The sequence below is a fragment of the Nelumbo lutea genome, chromosome 3, assembly GCF_056320005.1.
Source record: "Nelumbo lutea isolate HS-2025 chromosome 3, American lotus-T2T, whole genome shotgun sequence".
Classification (NCBI taxonomy): domain Eukaryota; kingdom Viridiplantae; phylum Streptophyta; class Magnoliopsida; order Proteales; family Nelumbonaceae; genus Nelumbo; species Nelumbo lutea.
The window spans coordinates 79,720,166-79,742,249 of record NC_142686.1 but is presented as its reverse complement, the minus strand read 5'-3'; the positions used below and the strand labels follow the sequence as shown (position 1 = coordinate 79,742,249).

General features: G+C 32.3%; 1 protein-coding gene across 13 annotated transcripts; it reads right to left on the bottom strand.

Moving 5' to 3' along the window:
* Window positions 1-4,926: 4,926 nt before the first annotated feature.
* Window positions 4,927-16,306, bottom strand: LOC148865935 (mediator of RNA polymerase II transcription subunit 19a-like). 13 transcript variants are annotated; one of them, XM_088979015.1, is made up of 9 exons: window positions 16,127-16,301; window positions 15,787-15,913; window positions 7,321-7,384; window positions 6,926-7,215; window positions 6,480-6,707; window positions 5,864-5,923; window positions 5,584-5,725; window positions 5,352-5,476; window positions 4,927-5,234 (listed from the first exon to the last, which is right to left on the bottom strand). In XM_088979015.1, exons 3-7 carry the CDS (start codon window positions 7,349-7,351, stop codon window positions 5,675-5,677), a joined length of 660 nt encoding a protein of 219 aa, XP_088835141.1. In that variant the 5' UTR covers window positions 7,352-7,384; window positions 15,787-15,913; window positions 16,127-16,301; the 3' UTR covers window positions 4,927-5,234; window positions 5,352-5,476; window positions 5,584-5,674. The 13 variants fall into 13 exon arrangements, with proteins under 13 accessions (XP_088835141.1, XP_088835143.1, XP_088835149.1 ...); XM_088979017.1 differs by having other exon boundaries at window positions 5,387-5,476; XM_088979023.1 differs by having other exon boundaries at window positions 5,387-5,476; window positions 5,869-5,923; window positions 16,127-16,280.
* Window positions 16,307-22,084: the final 5,778 nt, after the last annotated feature.

Below are 22,084 nucleotides of genomic sequence, written 5' to 3'. Positions count from 1 at the left end.
AATCTGGTGCTATTCGACATGGTGCTTTGCTTGGTCAAAGTTCTTCCAGTGCCATGTTCTTCTGGTATCATGGATTTTCCTCTCTTAAAATTCCCTTTCTAATATTCTATATGTCCTATACTTTGAAGAAAATAAATTTAAATTAATGGCTTAAATGCAAAAGCTAATGAAAGAGAATTGAAGTTAATGAAGGAGATTTGGAGTTGACAAAAAAAAGACAACTTCGAATTCAAATAAAACAAAAAAAAATGTATTACTTCATTACATAGTCATGGCATTAGAAGTTAAGTAGCGGTGACCCGTGCGATGCATGGGTCATTCAATTTGGACCATACCCCATGCTCTCAAATACCTATTACAAATCCATTAGCATGGTGGAAGGGTCCATGTGGAACCCAATTTGAAGTCAAACTAAAATTCAAATTCAAATTTAAATTATAAATCTTATTGATTTTTGGAAATAATCCGATTAGAACCCATCTCAAGTCCCAAAGATGGAAATCTAGTCAATAATTAAAGAGAGTAATTGATTGAAAATCATCCTCTCCACAAATGGTAAATTGCCAATTCTCTTCTTTATGAAAGGTAACTAGAGCCAATCAAATCTCTAGTCAATCAAGGCATATCTTCCCATAGATGGAATTTATCCAATGATTGAAGAGAGAATAATGGATGATAAATTATTCTCTCTAAGAATTGTAGTAATTACAACCTTTCACTTTCTAAAAATAGTAAGGAGAGCTAATCAAATTCTTAATTAAGGGGATTAAAAGATTAGACCAGGAGATCTATAAATAGGGATTCCCATCAAGAGGGAGGGAACTTTTAGAGAGTCAAGGATAAACTAAGTGAAGTTAGAAATCTCTTGGAGAAGGAGGAAACACATCCACAACTTTTTGAAGAACATAGATACAACACACTCAGAGTACTTGCAAAATCCTTCTTTTGGTCAAACTTTCAAAGCCCAATTGAAGGAAACAATCTCCATCACTGTCTCAAGTATGGGAGCACATCATCTGACCCTCGGCTTCAACTCAAATCTAAATCTTTAGGTTGCAAGAAGTACATCATTAAGAGAGAATTAGAGGTTTTATCTCTTTTGTAAGAGAATTCAAATCCGAAAAGTTTGTATCCCATTTATTTCAAATATATATGAAAAATGAATTTATTTGAATTTGTCTTCATTTTCTTGTATTTGGATTTATACACAATTTGTGTCAATAATTGTATTTCTACTTTTTTACATGTAGAATAATAGAAAAGAAAATTTATTTTTAAGCTATTGAGCTTCAAGCATTAAGCTCTTTCTTATTACATTTTATTATTGAACAAGGACAATTCATTAAACAAATCTACATAAATTAAATTAATATAAACAAAGAGAAAACATAAAGCCATGGAGCAAAAATAAAGGGAAAAACCTAATAACCCGAGGAAAGGAGCACAGATTTGTTTAGATTGATTCACCCAATGTAGTGGTGGGAAAATTTGGGTTTTTAAACATTAATTTGGGTCCAAGATAAGGTTCATATTTAGGTTGACCCTTAACCCAACCCATCTAATTTACACCCTACTTTATTAGAGAGAGCCAAAGGGATTAAGAGATATTTAAGAGGAAAGTAAGGATTTAATGGGGAGAGGAGATATTACAAAAATTGACTATTAAGGTGTCAGTGAGAGAGAGAGAGAGGGGGAGAGAGAGATTTACTAGAGAGTAAATATGGATTTTATGAGAGACAATAAGGACTTGTGAGGTTTTCAATAATTTAATATAAAAATAAATAAGCACATGTGTGAGAAAAGAGAAGAGGTGCATGTGAGCTTTGTGGTGTTATTTCCTCTTTCTATTATATACCAAGGATTAAAATATCAACATGATATGCTCGACGACATAAGGCATATCGTATTGGTATCAGCCCTACTTGGCACACAACACACTATGATTGGAGGTGTATCCTGCCAGTCGTGTGTATCGGGTCGATACGGGCATGTATCGCCTTGCATTAGTACGTATTAGTCCCATACCGTGCGATACAAACTGATACACGTGAGCTTGTTTATTAAATATTAAAGACAATCGCATGACTCGAACATGAGTCCCCCTAGATGGTAGGCGTATTGAAGGCAACTCGTAAACCATTTAGGTTTACATATAGCATCTAAATAGTACATGTAGTTCAAATAGATAATATATTTGTGTTCAACAAATTTAACTAAAAATTGTAAAGAAAAATATTCAAATTTGATATTTTATAAACCTATGGAATAAATAATCTATCAAATCTACATTAAAACGAAAAGATGATTTTAATCTCTAGAAATTTATGAAAATAAAATAATTATTTTAATACATAAAATTAAAATATATATATATATATATATATATATATATATATATTAAACTATTAATTAATTAATATTTTAATTTACATTACATTAAATAACAACATATTAAATATTTACAAAAACAAAAAATGTTTAAAAAATATTTGAGAGTATAATATTAAATAGAATATATCAACTCTACTAATCAACATTTATACCAAAAAATGATTTTTAATTTTAGAAAAAAACTGTAGAAACAAAACTATCAATAATGTAATAATTATATTAGTAATTAAAAATTTGAATGTTATATCTTAGAAATTTTATCAGATTTGATGTATTTTAAATTGAAATTATATTTTTTATGAATTATTAATTGATATTCTAGTTTACATTTGAGAATTTAATATTTAGTTGACTTTTTGTTAATGTAAAAAATTAAAAATAGAAAAATAGAAAATAATTTATATAATAAATAAAATATAATATGTGCCTATGTTATGTGTCTTGGACTCTTGATTGATGCATTATCAATAAAATTATGTGATATTTATGCATCATAATATATTAATTGTAATATATTTTATCATATATACCATTAAAATGTATATTTCCTTTGTATTTATACATTATTTGTTACTGTTTGATTTTAAATTTAGTGTTATTAATATATTTATGGAATTTTTATGTGTTTCTCCAACGTATCTAAGTGTTTCCATTTTTTTTCGTCTGCATCCATGCTTTTCTATAACGTATCCGTATCTGTATTCATCTCCAAGTTATCTGATACGATAGTCGATACCGATACTTTGATCCTTGTTATATACTAGCAGAAAACCCGTGTGATGCATAGGAAATGAGATAAAAAAGGCTTTGAGGTAAAAATTTGAGACTTCACCTACATTAATTATATAATGCAATCCTAGAAATGAAATTCTTGCATCCCTCATTGCTTTAAGCAATTGACTTTTATCCTAGCAATTACACCTTGTGATACACAATGTAAGCAAACTATCAATCTCTTTCATGAAGAACTAATACATACAAAATGCAGGTTATACTTGGAAAAAGAATTAGGGATCCCATTTACTTCTAGACATAAATATAAGGTGTTTTGTTGATGAAATTTTCTTCCTTGCCATTACTGTCATATGATTCAATTGCTTGCATTTCAGTGTATCATTGAAGTAATAAAGACCCAACAAAAAGCAAGAATAGATAAATAGAAGTGTTCAATGAAACTATGATTGACTTATCTCTATCCTTCAAATTGTTATATTTAGCTCTCATACTCAACATGAACTGCATATAGATTTCCAATTAATATGCAAATCGTTTTTGCTATTTGGGTTTGGGATGTCAAACAAATGGAGAACCCACTTTGATTGCAAAAGAATGAAATTACAAGAAAGTGAATCAAAAGCTTTCCTTTTATTTGAACAAAGTTGTCCTAGCAATGCGAAAAAATCCATAGTGAAGTACCTCCCATATCATGTTGCTTCCTCCACCTGTCCCATGGCTCTTTGTTGCCGCTCTTTCCATGTGTGTACTCATTGGAGGCACTGTGTTCCTCTTTCCAATACACATGCCAAATCAGAGATTGTGAAAGTTTACCCTCTCCAACACCCTACATGTCTTTTTTTCATGACAAATCTTGGATGAATGACCTACTCTTTCAAACATTCTAGAATGATAAACATTTTGGAAGAATACCTCTGCTGAAAGTGGTGAATGCCTTCTCCATATAATGTAACCATAAAATGAAGCATTGAGCATTTTGGTTTTGCGAAGGAAAGAGATGAATACAAGACCAAAGGTGTCGCTTCTAAGGAGAGAATTTTGTGCACAAACGTTAGAAAGTGAGAAGAAAGGAAATTAAAGAATTTGTTAATAGGGTTAACTCTAATTTATAATTGAGAAAACGTTAGAAAGAAAGGATCAAGAAAATAAAGGAATATGCTAATAAGGGTAACTCTATACCAAAAACAAATAGAAATTAACATATATAAAGGGACATAGTTTCGATGATTAATAAGGTGGAATTAGTTTATGAAAAGAAGAAAAAAAAAAAAGAATGGAATTAAAGTAAATGTAATGGATAAGGTATAAAGGTGGTGGAATTGGGCGCAAGTTGTAATAGAAACGCATGGGAAATTATGGTTTTTAATATTTTATTTTTAATTTTTTTAAGCCCTGTGGTGAGAGGACCCTTGGCCTCCACACATTCATCTTTATATTATAACTATATGGATGTAGATATACGGTCAACAATGGGTGAAATAAAAAATAAAGTATCGGTCTCCTTTCATCCTTGCCGTGTGCGGTGTACCAGTAAATTTCAAAACCAATAACCATCACCAAGCTTGTACATGGCCATGGCCTGGTCTGATCACACAGAAGACCACCGCCCATTCAAGGAACAGGTGGTGCTGTACTTTTCAATCCATGTGAAAGTTAAAACCAAATACCAACCCTCAAGACAAGACCCAGGGTTGCTAGCGCCCAACCAGAAAACGACTTTAGCTGGGTGTCAAGACAAGGACGAATCGCCCCATCCTCTCTGAAGTTGAAGCGTTTTTTGACTAAATATACAACAGAGGATGTACAAAGTATGAGAGATGGAATTTTTACTATGTAATACCGATCCCTGTGCCTTGGCTTCACGTCTAGACGTTCATGCAAAAAATTTAGTACATTCATTTTCCTTTCTCATCGCTCTCTCCTGTTCCAACTCTACTCATCTCTCTCTAACAGGCCTTGTTACATTAATTCAAATTCAACTGGGCTGTATTCTGTAGTTCAGTATACCTCAGCTACAACTATGTTAGTGGACGTTAGGCCTAGAGAATTTTCATTTGAAAATGTTGTGTTAATCCATCTAATAACCCCACTCTTCCTACAATTGAAAGCTGCAAAACCAGAAATCAGATGAAAGTTGTCCATATATATGGGAAAAGAAAAGACAACGATAATGTACAAAAATGTTGAGAAAATTGAAGAAAGAAAAAAGCTTGAACAGTACTGACAGTTAAATTAAGCTCCAGTTATGATACAGACATACTTTCATCGATTGTTAGCTTCAGTGGTTATATGCTTCAACCGGTGATTGCAAACCTCTTTTATAGTTCCTCAGTCTGTTAAAGAATTGTATCTGCAGGGGTGAAAAAAAAAAATATACGTCTTTATGAAATACATGCAGGGAAGCAACAATAAGAAATAGAATGAAGATTAGCGAAGATGGCCATCCAAGTTACATACCTCACAAGATTTGGAAGCATAATGATGAAAAAAATATCCTCCTTGGCACCAAATATGAAGATAAAAATAGACAAGACCAATTGCCAACTAATCAGCTCGCTACCTTTATTGCACTTATCTCATCGATCTTCGAGCTCTTATGCTGAAACAATTCCAGGCAGAGACCAGGATTTTTATTCAAGCAAAGAAGCTACAGAGAAGGAATAGCCTCCTTAAGGAAAATAAAGATCATTGAGTAACAGTAACTGAGAATACCCCACAAGAATCCTGTCTCAATTACCTTACTTTTCTTATGCTTGTGAACATCACTGATATCCTCACTCCCATCATGCTTCCTCTTCTGAAATGGAAAAAAGGCAACAAAATGAATTCATACAAGACTCCTTGGAGACGCTTTAAGTAATTTAAGAGAAACCAAGAATTAAACAATATCCTATTATTCCTATTCTATGGATTTCTGACAATAAATAGAGTGGCAATGGCATATGCTAATATGAGCTTGCAGTTGGAGTGGATGTAATATGAGAGAGAGAGAGAGAGAGAAAGAGAGAGAGCCTTCACAAGTGATCACCCATACTTGAAGAGACTAAACTGACATGAGTTCAAGGTCATCTCTTCAGGGCAAAAATTAGCACAAAATTTAATTTAATTTGATTTCCCTTCTAGACAAAGCTAACATAACTAATGATTTTCTACATAAACTGAGGATCATTAGAAGTTTAGAACCATGTTTAAAAAGTAGGGGAAGTTTGTCTTAAACAATAATATTTTTAGTCATGTCTTTTTGACAGATAATAATATTTTTAGTTATGTTCTAGTAAACCTGTGATTACCAAAAGGCAAAAAGAAGTCAATAGGAAACCACACAAGGATTGCACAAATTGAGCATTCCTAACCTTTTCATGGTGTTTCTTTGAGTGTTCAGCACCAGAATCATGATGTCCACTTTTATCTTTCTTTTTCTCCTTCTCTTTGTCTTTACTTTTGTCCTTGTGGCGGTGTTTGTGCTTCTTGTGTTCCTTGTCTTTCTCTTTATCCTTGTCCTTGTGTTTTTTATGCTTCTTCTCCTTGTCCTTTGATTCACTTTTTGATTTTCCAGCAATGGTGGGGATCCCCTTTTCAGACTAGCAACCAACAAAACAAACAAATCAGAATATATGAACACACTTATGGAACCATCAACATAAAGTTGAACCATTTCAACTCTGAAGCATCTGCAGATCACAAACTGACAAAGTGAAGCTGGTATTCCAACTAAGAGACTTATCCAATTACACCAAAAACAACAGATCTAAAGTAGCATATTGCAAGGTAATAGATTAGGATTTAGTAAAGTTCTTACAGAAGGAAGATCGATTGGGGCTGTTTCTCTCAGCAGGAATGCTTCTCTCAGGGCATCCAAGTCAAAAGGCTGAATTTGTGCATTTGTATCTCTTACGTATGAGGTGTTCTGGAGAAGCTGCCCCAATTCCATCCCTTCTCCTTTTCTAATCTCTGTCTCTCCTACAACACTGTGGAGATAGTGTGTATCCGAGATTGACAAAGGAAGCGATCTCTTGCAGAAAAACTCATGGTGCACCCCCAATTTATAGTGATATATAAGATCCACAGCACCGGTGAGTTCCCTGGGCCCTGAAGATTAAGAAAAGGGCTTAAATTAAAACTTACAAAACTGAAGGGAAATGGAATACCAAAGAAAGTGGCTGCACCAAAACTCCACTTACAGCCAAAAATTACCTCTTCCAAACTTCTTGCCTTCAGGATCCATCAAAGACACAGAAAAGGCAATCCCATTCCTTAACTGAAATATATAAAAAAAGAACAATTTAATACCTGTTGTCAAGATTTAAATATGCTAATGAAAACTACCAAGATCATGCAGTTGTGGATCATCTACCAAAGTTCATAAGAAAATGAGCTGACAAACAGATGCAAAAGGTTATGAAGCATCAAGAGAGGAATTATATAATCTAATCTGATTTCTGAAGTTCAGACATAATCCTACTCTTTTTTCTTCACATTGAAAATGGAAACAGTCACTTCTATAGAGCTTTGGTATAGAAGCAGAAGAGATACAATGAAGTGACAAAATGACAGAAAGTAGAGATGGTTTTGTCATGTGCATAGGAACCAACAGCTCCAGTTAGAAAAAGTGATTTGTTACAAATGTAAGGGGCTAGAAGAGCTAGGGGTAGACCAAAACGGACATGGTAGAAGTAGAAAGAAATGATTTAAACACTAATAATTTTACAGTGGATATGGCTTTAAATAGAACAGATTGGAGAAATAGGATTCATGTAGCCGAAGACAGATCTAATCCAAGTACCCAATCCTCCACCTAATAAAGTTGTCTAAAAGAACTATTCTATCCTTAGAACAAAAAATACATAAAAAAATAAATGGCATTCAACCAAAAAAGACTGCCATACTCCTGGTAATCTTGCAAACATGCAGTCACAAAAAAAGGTCATTTACCTTGTGATTTTCACTTCTCAGGCCTCAACTTTTGGACACATTCCTTTCCACAGGTAATTATGGGATGTTCATTTACCAACTGTTGCAACTCACTATCATGTCACTACCTAAGCACTCAAAAGACCAGTAAATAATATTTTGTACCCCATTTCTTTATTTATCCATTGGCTCAGTTTGGGAAGAGTACAAATACAAGGTTTTGCACTGTACATATTTGTTTTTGCACCCTTCCCAAATTGAGCCTTTCTAACAACAAATGGATCAAATAATTAATATGAATAAGCATTCCTCGTTATAAAATACATAAAAAGACTCGGCCTTTATGCTCCTTTGGGACCAAATAATCTCCATACATAAAAAAGAAGGCGAAGGTCTGATCACCTTAGCCTTCTTTTTTGGATAAAAGTTTGATCACCTCAGCTTGGTGTTCCTTTTTTTGATAAATGGAAGTTACATGAGGCAAGATATATATAACACCTTGACCTTGGCCTTAATTCTCCTATGGGACTAAATAATCTCCATACCACTAGTCTGATCACCTTATCTTTTTATTTAGTTTGTTTATTTATTTATTTATTCATTTATTTATCTATCTATCTATCTATCTATCTATCTATTTATTTATTGGTAAATGGTAATGAAAAACGTTATTAAAATGGAGGAAAAACTTCCCTCAAAAGGTAGCAAAAACAAAGATAATTACAGTATGGAGATGATCCCTCAACTCATCAGCTTTTTGTCCTCCTCTTACACAATAAAAGATGAATAAAAAATGATGCTATTCAATATGCTTTCAAAGATCTCCTATCTGGATGTTGAAAATTGCTTAAGAATCAAGGTCAATGAACCAAAGATCTCATCTCTCTAATTCCCAATGACAGTTCCCATGGTAAGATGCTTAGATTTGAAAATCCTACTATTCCTTTTTTTACCATATGGACCAGTAAAGTGCAAGAGAAAGAAGGTTCCATAGAATTGCCCCTCTTACACTTAAACTATTCACCTTATATTGATGCCCCATCATCAATATCAGCCAATATTTCAAGGACCAAACCTTCACCCAAGAATTAATCCTCTACAAATGACTAGTCCCAGCCCTACTTCCATAGGGATTGGCCCTAGGTGGAAGAAAGAGTCCTATCTCTCTACCCTGTTTCATTTTAAGGGCTTGTTCATGGCCACAAATCACATGGAAATAGTCCACCTACACAGTATCATACATGAGATGCATAAACAAAGGCCAAGGGGGCTAAAGGAGACCATGATTGGTCCACCGTCCAATGTTTATGTACATTCCCCTCCCCCAACTCATGGGGAATTCCCCGGGCCCACCTTTGTACATCAGTCCATAACAAATATGAAGTGATTATGGATGGAACTTTGTGGTATATTAAGAAATGTAAATGATTGGGAAAATAGTACCTCCACCCATCCACCCATTATTCTGTGGAATATTCAGATAAGGCACAAAGAAATGGATATCCAACAGTCTTGTATATCCATTTCAGTTTCAAGATACAGAGAAAGCTGGAGATATTAAAATTTCCCAACACTTGATAATTAATATTATCTTTGCAGCATCTCAATCCCTATTCAATCCTTCTTTTAAGGTTAGAGCACAATTATTTCCTAGTCCTATAAACCTTTCAATAAAACCACATTTGGACCAAATATCGATCAAGTGTACAAGGTTTGCGGAAACAACTTAACTTACCCCAGAGTTCTTTGTTAAAGTCTTTTTTTTAAGTCAAACAGAAAGACAAACTCAATATGAAAAACTTGAATATTTATTTAGGATTCTATTTTTGTTTAAATGCTTATTTCCATGTGCTCTGACTTGTAAGTAACATTTTGAAAAAGGAAACCAGTCACTGTAATAAAGAAAAGTTTCTTCCCAGCTTTGTGCACTACTACTCACATGCCTAAGATTTGCATGTCTCCCTTCTTTTGTACACTTTAGACAATAGAACTTAGATGCCTTGTTATCATGGTATGAGTCAAACAACGACTATGAACCATAGTTGTCAAGGCAACGCCTAGGCAACAAGGCACCCTCGGAGGCTCGCCTTGCCTAATCGCCAAGTAGTTTTCTATAGTTTGTTATAAAAAAAAAAAAAAAAAACTTTTATATTCGTAATTTTTTTGAGGTTATAATTATAAAATAGACATTTTTAAACTAAAATATTAATTTTGTGTGCTTATATACTAATTTCTTTTTATTATTTTCTTATTTGTTAGGGTTTAAACAACACAAACATTGCTAAATGCTGTATTGAACCCTCAAAGACTTCAAAATCTGAACCAATAAGGAAGACCATAAAATGTTGTCCAATCAACACATTTTCTTCTTTTTCTTCTTCTTTTTCTTTACTAATTTTGTGTGTTCATATACTAATTTCTTTTCCTATAACAGAAATAGGGGTTCAGCCCCTATATTTTTTGAATTTTCTTTTCTTTCTTCTTTTTCTTCTCATGAATATGTTGGAATATGTTGATTTTCTATACTTTAACATGAAGTTTATACTTTTCTTATGAAAATTGTGGATATTTATTAAGGAAATGAGTATGGAACCTAGGGAACTACCCTAGGATACATATTTTTTACTTGAAAAAATCCATCGCCTAGGCGACAATGCGCCCCCCTGTCACCTAGCCTCGCCTTGGCACCTTGAAAACTATGTTGCGAACATAGGAGAGAAGGGTCCAGCAGAAGGAATGACATGTCATTCAACTCTGTGATTATCTATTACAATTTAATATTAATTGGCCACTCAAAACCTGTTGCTTTTCTTTCTTTTTTAATGGTAACTGTTGATTTTCAATGCAAACAACAAAACTAAAATATTAATACAGGTTCTTTTTTGTTTCTAATCTTCTTTTTGAAGGTGAATAGTTTATCTGTTGTATACAAAAATATAATTAATTTTATTTTTTTCCAACTTTTCTGTACCTTTTCTCACTTTAATTCACTGCTGTTTATTTATCAGAATCTGTCTTTGTGTATAAGAAAGTTCATGAGGCTTAAGAATGAACCCTTTAGGCTCAGCACTCAGACATCGCAATTCACACATCAGGAAGCCTTGGAACATTACCTCCACTTCCACCATTAAAACACTTACTGGATTCTAAAAGTCAGGGTCCAAAAGTTATATTAATTGAATCTGTATTTTCTTCATAGGGATTGTAGATGGATTAAGGAAAGATCAAGGCTATTCATGGCTTGTTTACAATAGAGATTATACAACAAAGGTCTAAACCTATTCATCAAAAAAAAAAAAAATACAAAGGTCTAAACCTACCATAAACTTATGCTTGCCACTTGGCATTTAATATAACAACTAAACACCATAATTGCACCATTACTACATAGCCTAAATAGAAAAGTTCAAATGAACTAAGATTGCTGGCACGTGCACAAAGTAAAATGGCATACAGAATAGCCTTTGAAGAGAAATAGAAGCTAGCCCTTTGAGGTAATGATGAAAAAGTTTTTTTCTTTTTTGGAAAAGGAAAGGTAATTTTATTAAAAAAAAAAAAGAGAACATACAAACAGAGCTCAGGCCAAGGAAAGCAAACTGAGAACAACACAAGTTACAAGCTCCAACAGGACTGAGACCAAAATAAAAGAGGCAAATTCAGGTGTCTGAACTCCTCAGTAGCAGACACCCAAGAGATCAGCTTGCCCACTGCTCTCTGCACTAGATCTTCAGGACTTTTAACTCTATTACAGAAAATTCTGTTGTTCCTTTCAGTCCAAATGGACCACGAGATATTCTAAAGTTCATATTACAAGACTCCAAGATATTCAATGTGAAAGATCAAAATGCTTTTGAGGAGAGGTTCTCCAATTTACTTCAGCAAGAAACCAAACAGCACAATACTCTACATACAACTTATGATGTCTATACTGTCATAATGTCAGTTAAGTCATTAGAGATATTGCAAAAGTTTATTGATATATTAATTATCAAAAAAAGCTTATTGATGTATTGGAGCATAAGCCATAAAGCAAGTGAAGAATACTTGATGGATGATGTAACAAGCAAAACTCAGTTTACACCACAGTGAGCACCACATAAGCATTAGATTTAGTGACCATTAAAGATAAGTTAATGCTTTCTGAATTCTCTTTTTTGAAAAGAAATGCTTTCTGAATTCTAACTATGACAAGGATGTTTCTATTAGTCTAGTGGTCCATCCATCTACTACTAGATGCAAATACAAAATGCTATGATTATCAAACTAAGACAGATATACAGGGAATGAGGTAACATATCATTTATTGGAGGTTCAACATGGATATTTAGCATAGTTGATGGCAGCAAGGCAAGGCAAGGCAAAGCATCAGCATAGCACTTTACCAGTAGGCACCTGGCCCAGTGTTTATCCATTGTTTAGGCAATAAACCTAAAGAAAATATGAGTTGTACACTGAAACAAGTTGTCAAGGTGATGCCAAAGTGACAAGGCATTTTGGGGATCACCTTGTGCCTCACTTGGTTTTTCCATACATAAGGTCTATAGGTTTAGACATTTAGTGCTGCTAAACAAACATTATCGTATAAATAAGGTAAAAGGGTGTAAGAGGGCATCATAAAAGACTAAACCTCTGTTTATAAAAAAAAAAAAAAAGACTAAACCTCCCTTTCCCAGGAAAAAAAAAACAAAACAAAACAAAGCAAAAAGAACCAAACTTCAATGAACAATTTAGTCTAATAATACCTATTGTACTACCTTTTTTATATCAGTAACTCAGAAGGAAATTCCTTAAAATTATGAGAAACAGAACAACAAGAAGTTGTGGAAAAAACAAATAGACTCGACAAAGCCTAAACCCCACAGAATTACAAATGAGCCCAAAACATAGATTGTCTCTGAACCCCTTGCTCAGCTAGACCATCCGCCAAGCTGTTTACAAACCTTCTAACCCAATATCTATTTTACTACTATTAATAACATAAAAAAAAAAAAAATATATATATATATATAAGAGCATTATGTGGTGACTTTCATATAAATATTTAGGGATTTGTGAGAGGCAACTCTCCAAGAGCACCTTGTTGCCTAGGCATCACCTTGACAACTATGCCCACTGCTTTCTTTTACACAAACCAAACAAATTCCCACTATATATCCAACCTGCATTAATATAATTGATATTCATTCCATGGTTTCCATAAGCTATATGGGGTTGCCTTGATTCTACTTTTAATATTTTGATTCTTTTATGGTAGATTACTTTTAATTTTTTCTATTTACTACACCAACCAAGGAAAAAACTAAAGTCACCTAAATTTTTTTATGTGAGAATCATTAACTAGGTGACAAGGTACAGCAACAACTGTTGCACAACCTCAGCTTGGCACCTTGACAACTATGAGCTGAAATTAAATACCTTTTTAAATTTCCTAATATGAATTGAAAAATGAATTTTAGCAAGGGAACCAGCGAAGAAGAAAATGAAATAGCAACTTAGGAATGTTAGCAAATCACAGTTATAATAGCCTTTGGTAGCTTAAGTTATTAGACATACACGAGAATTAAAAAAGTAAATAAAAAATAAAATATTTAGCAATGCCAAGTCATCAATATACAAACTTATGATCAAAAACCAAATACACTGTTAAACTTACATGCTAAAAGAACAACCAACAACTGGAAGGGGAAAAACATATATACTCAGTTTTCTTTTATTGGTAACTGTTGATATTTATTGATATGTAGAAAATAATATATACAGCTGTAGTTACATCCTCAAAAGTGTTGGGCTACCCAACCCCATGTGTTTCTTTAGTAATACTAAAATTTTATAAACAGAAAATAAGGCGGCATGAGAAAGGACTTTGCAGGAAAAATAAAAACAGAGGGTCATACCAAGATGTCCAATACACATCCCACAACAAAAACAAAAGAGCCTCTATAACCACCTATCTACAATTGCCACAAACCATCTTCTTCCACAGTGGGTCATACCAAGATTTACAATATACATCCCTCAACAAAAACAAAACAGCCTCTAGGGCCACCCATCTACAATTACCGCAAACCATCTCCTTCTACAGAGCCTTAAACCAGCATCCTCACTGAGCAGGCTTGTTAATGACCCCACCCAACCAACAAGCTGAAATACACAGACTGCATTACAGTGCTTGCATTTTTCCCCTACCACCTCTGCCTTTTCCTCTCAATCTACTCATCCACCTCTACCTCCGGTCACAGCTGGTACCTCCTCACCACCACTCTCTCCTTCACTCTCAACACTAGGCACCTCCACCTCCAACCGAATTTGTATCATCATGCTTACACCATTACAAAATAACCCCCCATGATAGCTTTCAGTTCAACCCTTCAAAATTTGGACTTTATTATGAGAAAAATAAATGGGGAAAAAGCTCTTGTGATGTGCAGAGAGACCCAAAACACACAAAGACTTGGGAGGGAAAGAGAAGAAGAGAAAGAAAAACAAGGGAATAAAACATAACGGAGAAAGTGAAGGATGAAGAGAACAAAGCCCCTTGTTTTCTTTCCATTTGTTTTGTAATCAAATAGTTGCTAATGCTTCTTCTGTAATCAATTGGTTTTCACTGCTTGGTGCAACAGTAAAATCTTGGCATGACATGCATGAGAAAACGGGTTTAAGTCAGAGTCTGATAGTGCTCACTTCATGCAAAAAAGAAATGCTAAAAGTTATTACTTTTCCTGTCTACCCCTCGCAAGACCACAGATAGCAGGGACCAACATTGAGTTATGACCCTTTGGCAGTTTGTCAGCCTTTAAGTCCTAATCCTCAAATTATGCTGTTAAAAGAATAAAAGTATTCTATTATTCTATTATTTATATGATGATATATGTACTGCATAGACAAGAACAAGATATACTCTATATACCTACTTCACATATTCATAATTTATAGCAAGGCAAGGTAGGATACTGAGCACCCTCATAACACTTTCTTGCCTAGGCAGCTGCCCTGATAACTATGATATCTAGACTTCTTTAATTCTCGTATTTGTCCACTGAGTGAACTTCTAAAGCAACAAAAAGTGTTTAAGAGCTGTTGGGTTTTATTTCTATTAATATATAGTTTTATTTAGAAATCAAGTGCACTAATGGTTAATAACTGCTAGCCGGCTATGACTAGCACTTTGTCACCAATATAACCTTCTATGTTCAAACACTTCCACCAAGAAGCTAAAGAGAGGACTGGAGGCAACCTTGCAACCATGAAGGCCCTAAGTTGACTGAACCCACATTACCGAAGACACTGTTTCCCCCTTTTCTTTCGCTCCTTTTCTTATTAACTTCAAATTCCTAACCTAGTCTTTGAATCCAAGCGTTTCATAATAAAACAAACAAGAAAATGGAACCGGTTATTTTTTAAAATCAGCAGAAAATGAAACAATTATCTATTAAAGTCTGAACGAAATTTAACTAAAAGGCCTCCAACTAGAAATATACCAAAAGACCCACGGTTTCTTACTAAAGAGGAAAATAAGGCAGAAAGATTCTTCCATGATTTCACTTTTCCTTCAATACCCGAAAACCAGTTCCAAGTAATTCGGCTGAAAACCTAAAACCCATTTACTTTCCCATATCAGATAATTAATACAGTTCCTATGTTACCACCAACCAGATTAACAAAACGGAGAACATAAAAAACAAGTTAGTCAAGATTATTCAAGGAGAGAAAAGGCACAAAACATCAATAAAAAACACAAAAAAAAAATACCTTGACGTTTTGAAGCAGTAATCAACCAGGAAGGAAAGAAACCTTAAAGCCAGATAAAGATGGAATCTTTTACTATACAAACTTCAATTATTCTTCTTCTTAGCAACGAAATCCCAATTCGATGAACCTATACAGAAAGGATCACGCAATCGAGGGTTCCAATCAGCGCAACTCAATGGACACTTGACCGAATCAAATAACAAAATTGAGAAGGAAACTCAGCGTTTCAAAGAAGAATGAAGGACTAAATCTATGAGTTTACAACAAGTTGAATCCACGGAAAGCGAAATTTGAAGTTTGGGAAGATGAGAGGATTGGCGGAGAGAGAGAAAGAGCCGACCTCGTATAGTGAAAAGCAAAGCGAGCAGCTTTGGCGGCAAAGGGTAGCGGGATCTGAAAGTGGGAACGAGCCCTAAATAGCTGGATGCCTGGAAGAGAGGGGAAACAGAAACTGGAAAGGGAAAGAGAGAGGAGAAACGCAGACACCGCGCACACATCTAGGAAAATAGTAATATACAACAAAGTAACGAGGTTAGTTTTGGTAATAAAATATTGTGGCTCGTAAACTCCGTTAGTCATTGCATGGTTGACCAAGAACTGTCAACTCCCCCCACGATGCTGACACCTGGCAAATCTGATTTCACGGGAGAAGATGATGTGGCAAAATCTTGAAAAGCTTTTTGGACCCACCTAAATTGCCACATGTAAAGTTTCTTTATTTTATTCACCCGGTTGACACAACTCCAGCATGGGAAAAGAGAGGGGAGTTCATCAGATGATGTTATGGATTAATTCAAACCCTCACAGGTATCTTCTACCCATAAACAGCATGTGCACGTGAAAATTTTAAATTAAAATAATAATAATATATTATTATTATTAAAGTTTGTATTTCATTTTAATTATTGTTAAAAATATTTATTTTAATAATTATTTTTATTTAATATGATAAATATATAAAATTATAAATATTGTAATGTTTTCAACAAAATTTTATATTTTTTCATTTTTTGTGTTATATATTTATTAAATCTTTATTATTTAAATATGACATCTTGAGTTGATTCAATAAGTTAAATCATTGACCCAACATCTAGATAGAAAAATAGTTTTGCTTTCATATCAGCTTTAAATTATATATTTAATCTATATTATTTAAATAAATTTTTGCTTATTGCACTTATTTTATTTGATATAATTAATAATATATAATGTTAGAGATGTATCCAAATTTTTTATAACATTTTATGTTCTTTTTTTATTTTTTTTAATTATTAATTAATCATCACATCATCAATTAATCCATTTGACCTAAATCACTAACTAAACACCAAAAAAATGAAAATGGTTTGATTTATAGGTTGACTTTAAATTTTGTATTAATTTCCATCATTGATAAAATTAGCTATTATGTATCATGAATGTATAATACTATAAATGTACCCAATATTTTATTTTTTATAAATATATAACATCAAATAAGTGCCCATTTTTTCTTTTTTTTTTCTTTATTTATGTGATTCTTTGTATTTTATTTAAAAAAAAAATTATTATTTGACTATGACATCATTTCATTTCTAGGTTGATTTTGGATTTGGCATTCCATTTCCATCATTAATAAAATTACTTCTTACATATAATACTTATTTTTGTTCAGTATAATGAAATATAATATTAGAGATATGCCCAATTCTTTTTATTTTTTGTATATTTTTTATATTTTATTTTTATTTTTTATTATTTAATTATGGAATTATTGGTTAACCCATTTGACCCAAATGGTTGAATTGATTATCCACCACTAGGAGGAAAGAAAATGGTTTTGTTTTCAAAATATTTACTTTTTTTGAGAAAATTTAACCAAAAATATTTATTTTTATGCTCTTAAAATTGATGTGTATGTAAGTAGTAGAATTTATTGATGAGAAAATATATCTTAAATATAGGATGTAATGAGAGAATATATACCTTAGATATGAGACTTAATGAGAGAGAATAAGAAAATAGTTTTATTTTCAATTGGTTTTAAATTTTATATTCCATTTTCATCATTAATAAAAATATTTCTTATTTGTCATACTCATTTTTGTTTAATATGACAAATATATGATGTTTAAAATGTTCCCAATTTTTTCTTTAATTTTTAATACTTTTTGCATTTTATCTATTTTTTATTATCTATTTGTGGCAACACTAGTTGAATTGGTTTAATTTCTTACCACCACCTAGATGAAAATATTGTTTTTCCCAAGTTGGTTAATTTTAAAAGTATTAGTTTTTATGCTTTTGGAATTAATATGTATGAATTTAATTAATGGAATTAAGTGATAAGAAGAAACAAAAATCCCTTAAATATATGATTCAATGAGGGTGAATAGGAGTTAATACTTTAAACATGGGGTTTAAAGTATTATTATTATTTATCTTTTTTAAATTATTATTATTATTTAATCATGACATCAATTGTTAACACATTTGACCCAAAAGGTTGAATTGTTGACTCGCTACCAAACAATAAAAAAATTTCATTTTTGGGTTGATTCTAAATTTGTATTTTATTTTCATCGTCAATAAAAACAATTCTTATTCATCACAACTATTTTTCTTTAATATGATTAATACAAAATATTAGGGATGTACCCAAAATTTTTTATAGATTTTTTTTTTGTTTTCATAATGTTTGTATTTATTTTTATCTAAATATTTTTGTTGTTTAACTAAGGTATAATGGGTTCATCCATTTGACCTAGATGTTTGAATTTCTTGTGGACCACCTAGATGGAAGAATAGTTGTAAAATTTATTGGTAAGAAAAATACCTTAAATATATAATTTAATGGGAGAGAATGGGAGTTAACACCTTAAACATAAGATTTAATGAGCAAGAATTCAATACACCTTAAACATAAGATTTAATGAGCAAGAATTCAATGAAGTGAAAAGTAGTAGTTTAAATCAAGGTTCAAAGTATCGACACGTATCGGCCCATATCAGTCGATATGTATCATTTCGGGACCCCTCCGATATGCCCATACAGTGGGTGTATCGGAGGTCTAACCGATTCAGGGGTAGAGGAGACCTAAACCGGCCCCCTTGAACTGGTTGCGAAAAAAATAAAAAAAGGCCTGAAACACTGTATCAATTCGCCTGATACTCCCATACCGGCATATTGGGCGTATCGATATTTTGAACCTTGGTTTAAATGTCCTTAGAATTAGAGAGAGGCTAAATTTAAAAATAGGGGTATTTTAGTTAAGAAGAAAATTTTAATGAAAGAGAACCCTTAAACATAAGATTTAATGAGAGGAAATTCAATGAGGTGAAAAGGAGTAGTTCAAATGTCCTTAGAACCATAGAGGGACCAAATTTAGATATAGGGGAATTTTAGTCAAGAAGAAATTCTTCACATCATTCGTACTTTTAATACTAATATAGATATAGATGGACTGTTTTGTTTTTGTTTTCTGTTAATTGTTTGTTTAATTTTATTGACCTATTGGTAATTAAATCAAATTGAATTAGACTCAGATGTTTGGCATACTTAGCAAATTCAAATTTGAGTTAGTCTTTGTGAAATCCATTGAATCATCAGATCGGATCAAATATAGGACTTACATTACTAAATTAAATTTGAATATGCCCTTATTCAAATTGAATTCATTTTGTTTGCATCCCTACCTATTCCAATTCAAATTGAGCCATTAACAACTTTAAGCATCACCCACATTCAAGCTATAAATCACCTTTGAAATTTGGGCCCAAATGGAAGGTAAATTTGAGGGTTGTAATATTTGACACCATCTTTTGAATCAACAGTCCTAATTATTACAACTTTTAGCCCACGTTGGACCTTGGGTGGCAAACCCACTAGGAAGTAGGGATGTTCTCATTACACATAGATTAATACCCATTCACATTGGATTGATGGTCCTAATTAGCACAACCTTTAGCCCACATTGGACCATGGGTGGCTAACCCACTAGGAAGTCAGGATGCTCTTATTACACATGGATTAATATCCATTCACATCATCAAGTGGTTGATTGTAATTTGTAAACTTAAGTTATTGTAGTTGAGAAACCCTAAAGTAGATAGGTGTGGAATAGATGATTTTTTTCTTTTTTTCTTTTAATCAATACCATGAAATTTTACAAACCCATAATTATAGGATGGTATGGATCACCAATCAATTACTTATGCCATTGTTTTAGCACTCTTGGTGGTTAGCTTCCTATTCAGCTGTCCTATCTAGTTTTGGAGCAAAAAAAAAAAAAAAAAAACCCAACATTCTTTGACATTAGTTTATGGTTATATATGTTTCATAGCATTCATAGTTCTTATTAGTGTTTTCAACTCATAGTTGAACCAATTGGTCAAACCAATTTACCGATCACTTGACCAATATCTAGGTCTGTTTTACTACCATTTTTTTTCCTACAAAAAACCATTGGCTTAGTTAACAACCCATTGAATTGTTCAACCCAACCAGTAGGTCATGGGTAAAATATTAATTCTCTTATTCCCATTTTTTAATATTTTTGGCCATTCCCATAACTAGCAAATGTGTACATGCTTTGCACATGACAATTTTATAGATGATGAGTAATAATATGAATCTAAATTATTTTAAAATGTTTTATATATTTCTATGTGTATAAAATAGTTCTTATTGATCACAATTATTTTTGTTTAGTGTATTGATCATATAATATTAAAGAGGTGCCTAAATGTTTTCTGCAAATTGTATGTATTTTTCTTTGTAATTTTTTTTGTTTTTATCTTTCTTTAATTTTTATTATTTAATTATGACACCATGGTTTTACCCATTTAATTTGTATTTTTAGAATGTTTATCACCACCTAGCAGATAGAAAAAATAATTTCATTTTTGGGTTAGCATTTTTAAACATGGGCTTTATATTGTTAAATTATTGGATAAGGTTTAATAATATAATTTATTGGTGGAAAAAATATCTTAAATATATGATTTAATGAGAGGTATTAGGAGTCCAAACCTTAGATATATGACTTAATGAGATAGATTTGAATGATGTAAAAGGTAATAGTTCAAATTACATTTTCTCTGCCTTCATAGTTAGCAAGGGACTAAAAAAGTTCATTCATATTATAACTAAAAGAAGTTCCATAAGCTCATCCATAATTTTAATGGTAGTATAGATATAAATGCGTTCAATTTTTTTCTACAATTTTTTTTATATTTCTATGTGTATAAAAATAATTCTTATTTGTAACATTTTTCTTAATACAACTGATCTTTGTTACAAACAGAAGGGAAAAAATAAAGAAAGAAAATAAAAACATGCACACTCATAACATATCTATAATTAGATAATTAAGTGTAAGAAGTGAAAATCTATATGATATAAAGAATGACATACTTATTGGTGCCAAATATATCTACAATAACACTTAAAGAATTCTGAGATTTCATTTTGGTTTTCAAGAAATTTGAAAATTTTGATGTGTCTATCGATTTCGACCAAGGTCTATTTTCATCATTTCTAATATGTCTGAAAAAAAAAAAGGAATTCTGTAATTTTGTTTTGATCTCAAATGAGATCTAAATGGTGTCACATGATTAAAATATTGGCTGATTTTAGAAATAAATTAAAAGCATTGAGCACACTAGCAAGAGGCGTCAAATGCTAAGACATTCAAACAATTTATTTCAGTATTATACTTAAAATAACTGAGTCTTATAGAGCATGCAACATAGAAAAAAAATGCTGTTAGAAGTTAATTAGACATATAAAAATTATATGAGCTATACACAAAAAGAAACAGTTGAAAGGGAAAAAAAATAGAACAAATATACTTTTCTCAGTTCAAATATCTTGTTCACTAGTTTGGGAAATTCTGCTATGACATGACCATTAACAAGCCGGTTATTCATAAAAAAAAAAAAAAAAAACAAACAAACAACGTATGGCCTACAATAACAGGGTACTAGTTTGACAGAAATAGTGATCACTTCTTCTCGGTTTTGTCTCAGAATTATTCATGCATACATGAATATTTTATTTAAAATCAATAAGCTCACAATGCTTCTTTCAAGAAAGATAACATGTAGCTTGCATCCAACATTCTTGTTACTATTAATCCTTGTTTGATGGTAGCATTAATGCCTTCAGAACATTAGACGAATAAAACCTAGGATACTCTATAGCAATTCATATAGAACTTCCATAGCAAATGATAACTTTTTTGCCCTGACACCAAATCGAACAATGTCCTAGTTTTCATTAATGCCTTGTTACTATTAACCCTTGCAGCATAGTT

Excerpts from the sequence above, each read along its gene's own strand:
- LOC148865935 (XM_088979011.1), bottom strand. The coding sequence starts at position 7,351 with ATGGATCCTGAAGGCAAGAAGTTTGGAAGAG. Across the intron at positions 6,708-6,925 it reads CCCCAATCGATCTTCCTTCT|TCTGAAAAGGGGATCCCCAC; the intron begins GTAAGAACTTTA and ends GTTGGTTGCTAG. Across the intron at positions 5,774-5,863 it reads ACAAGCATAAGAAAAGTAAG|CTTCTTTGCTTGAATAAAAA; the intron begins GTAATTGAGACA and ends CCTTCTCTGTAG.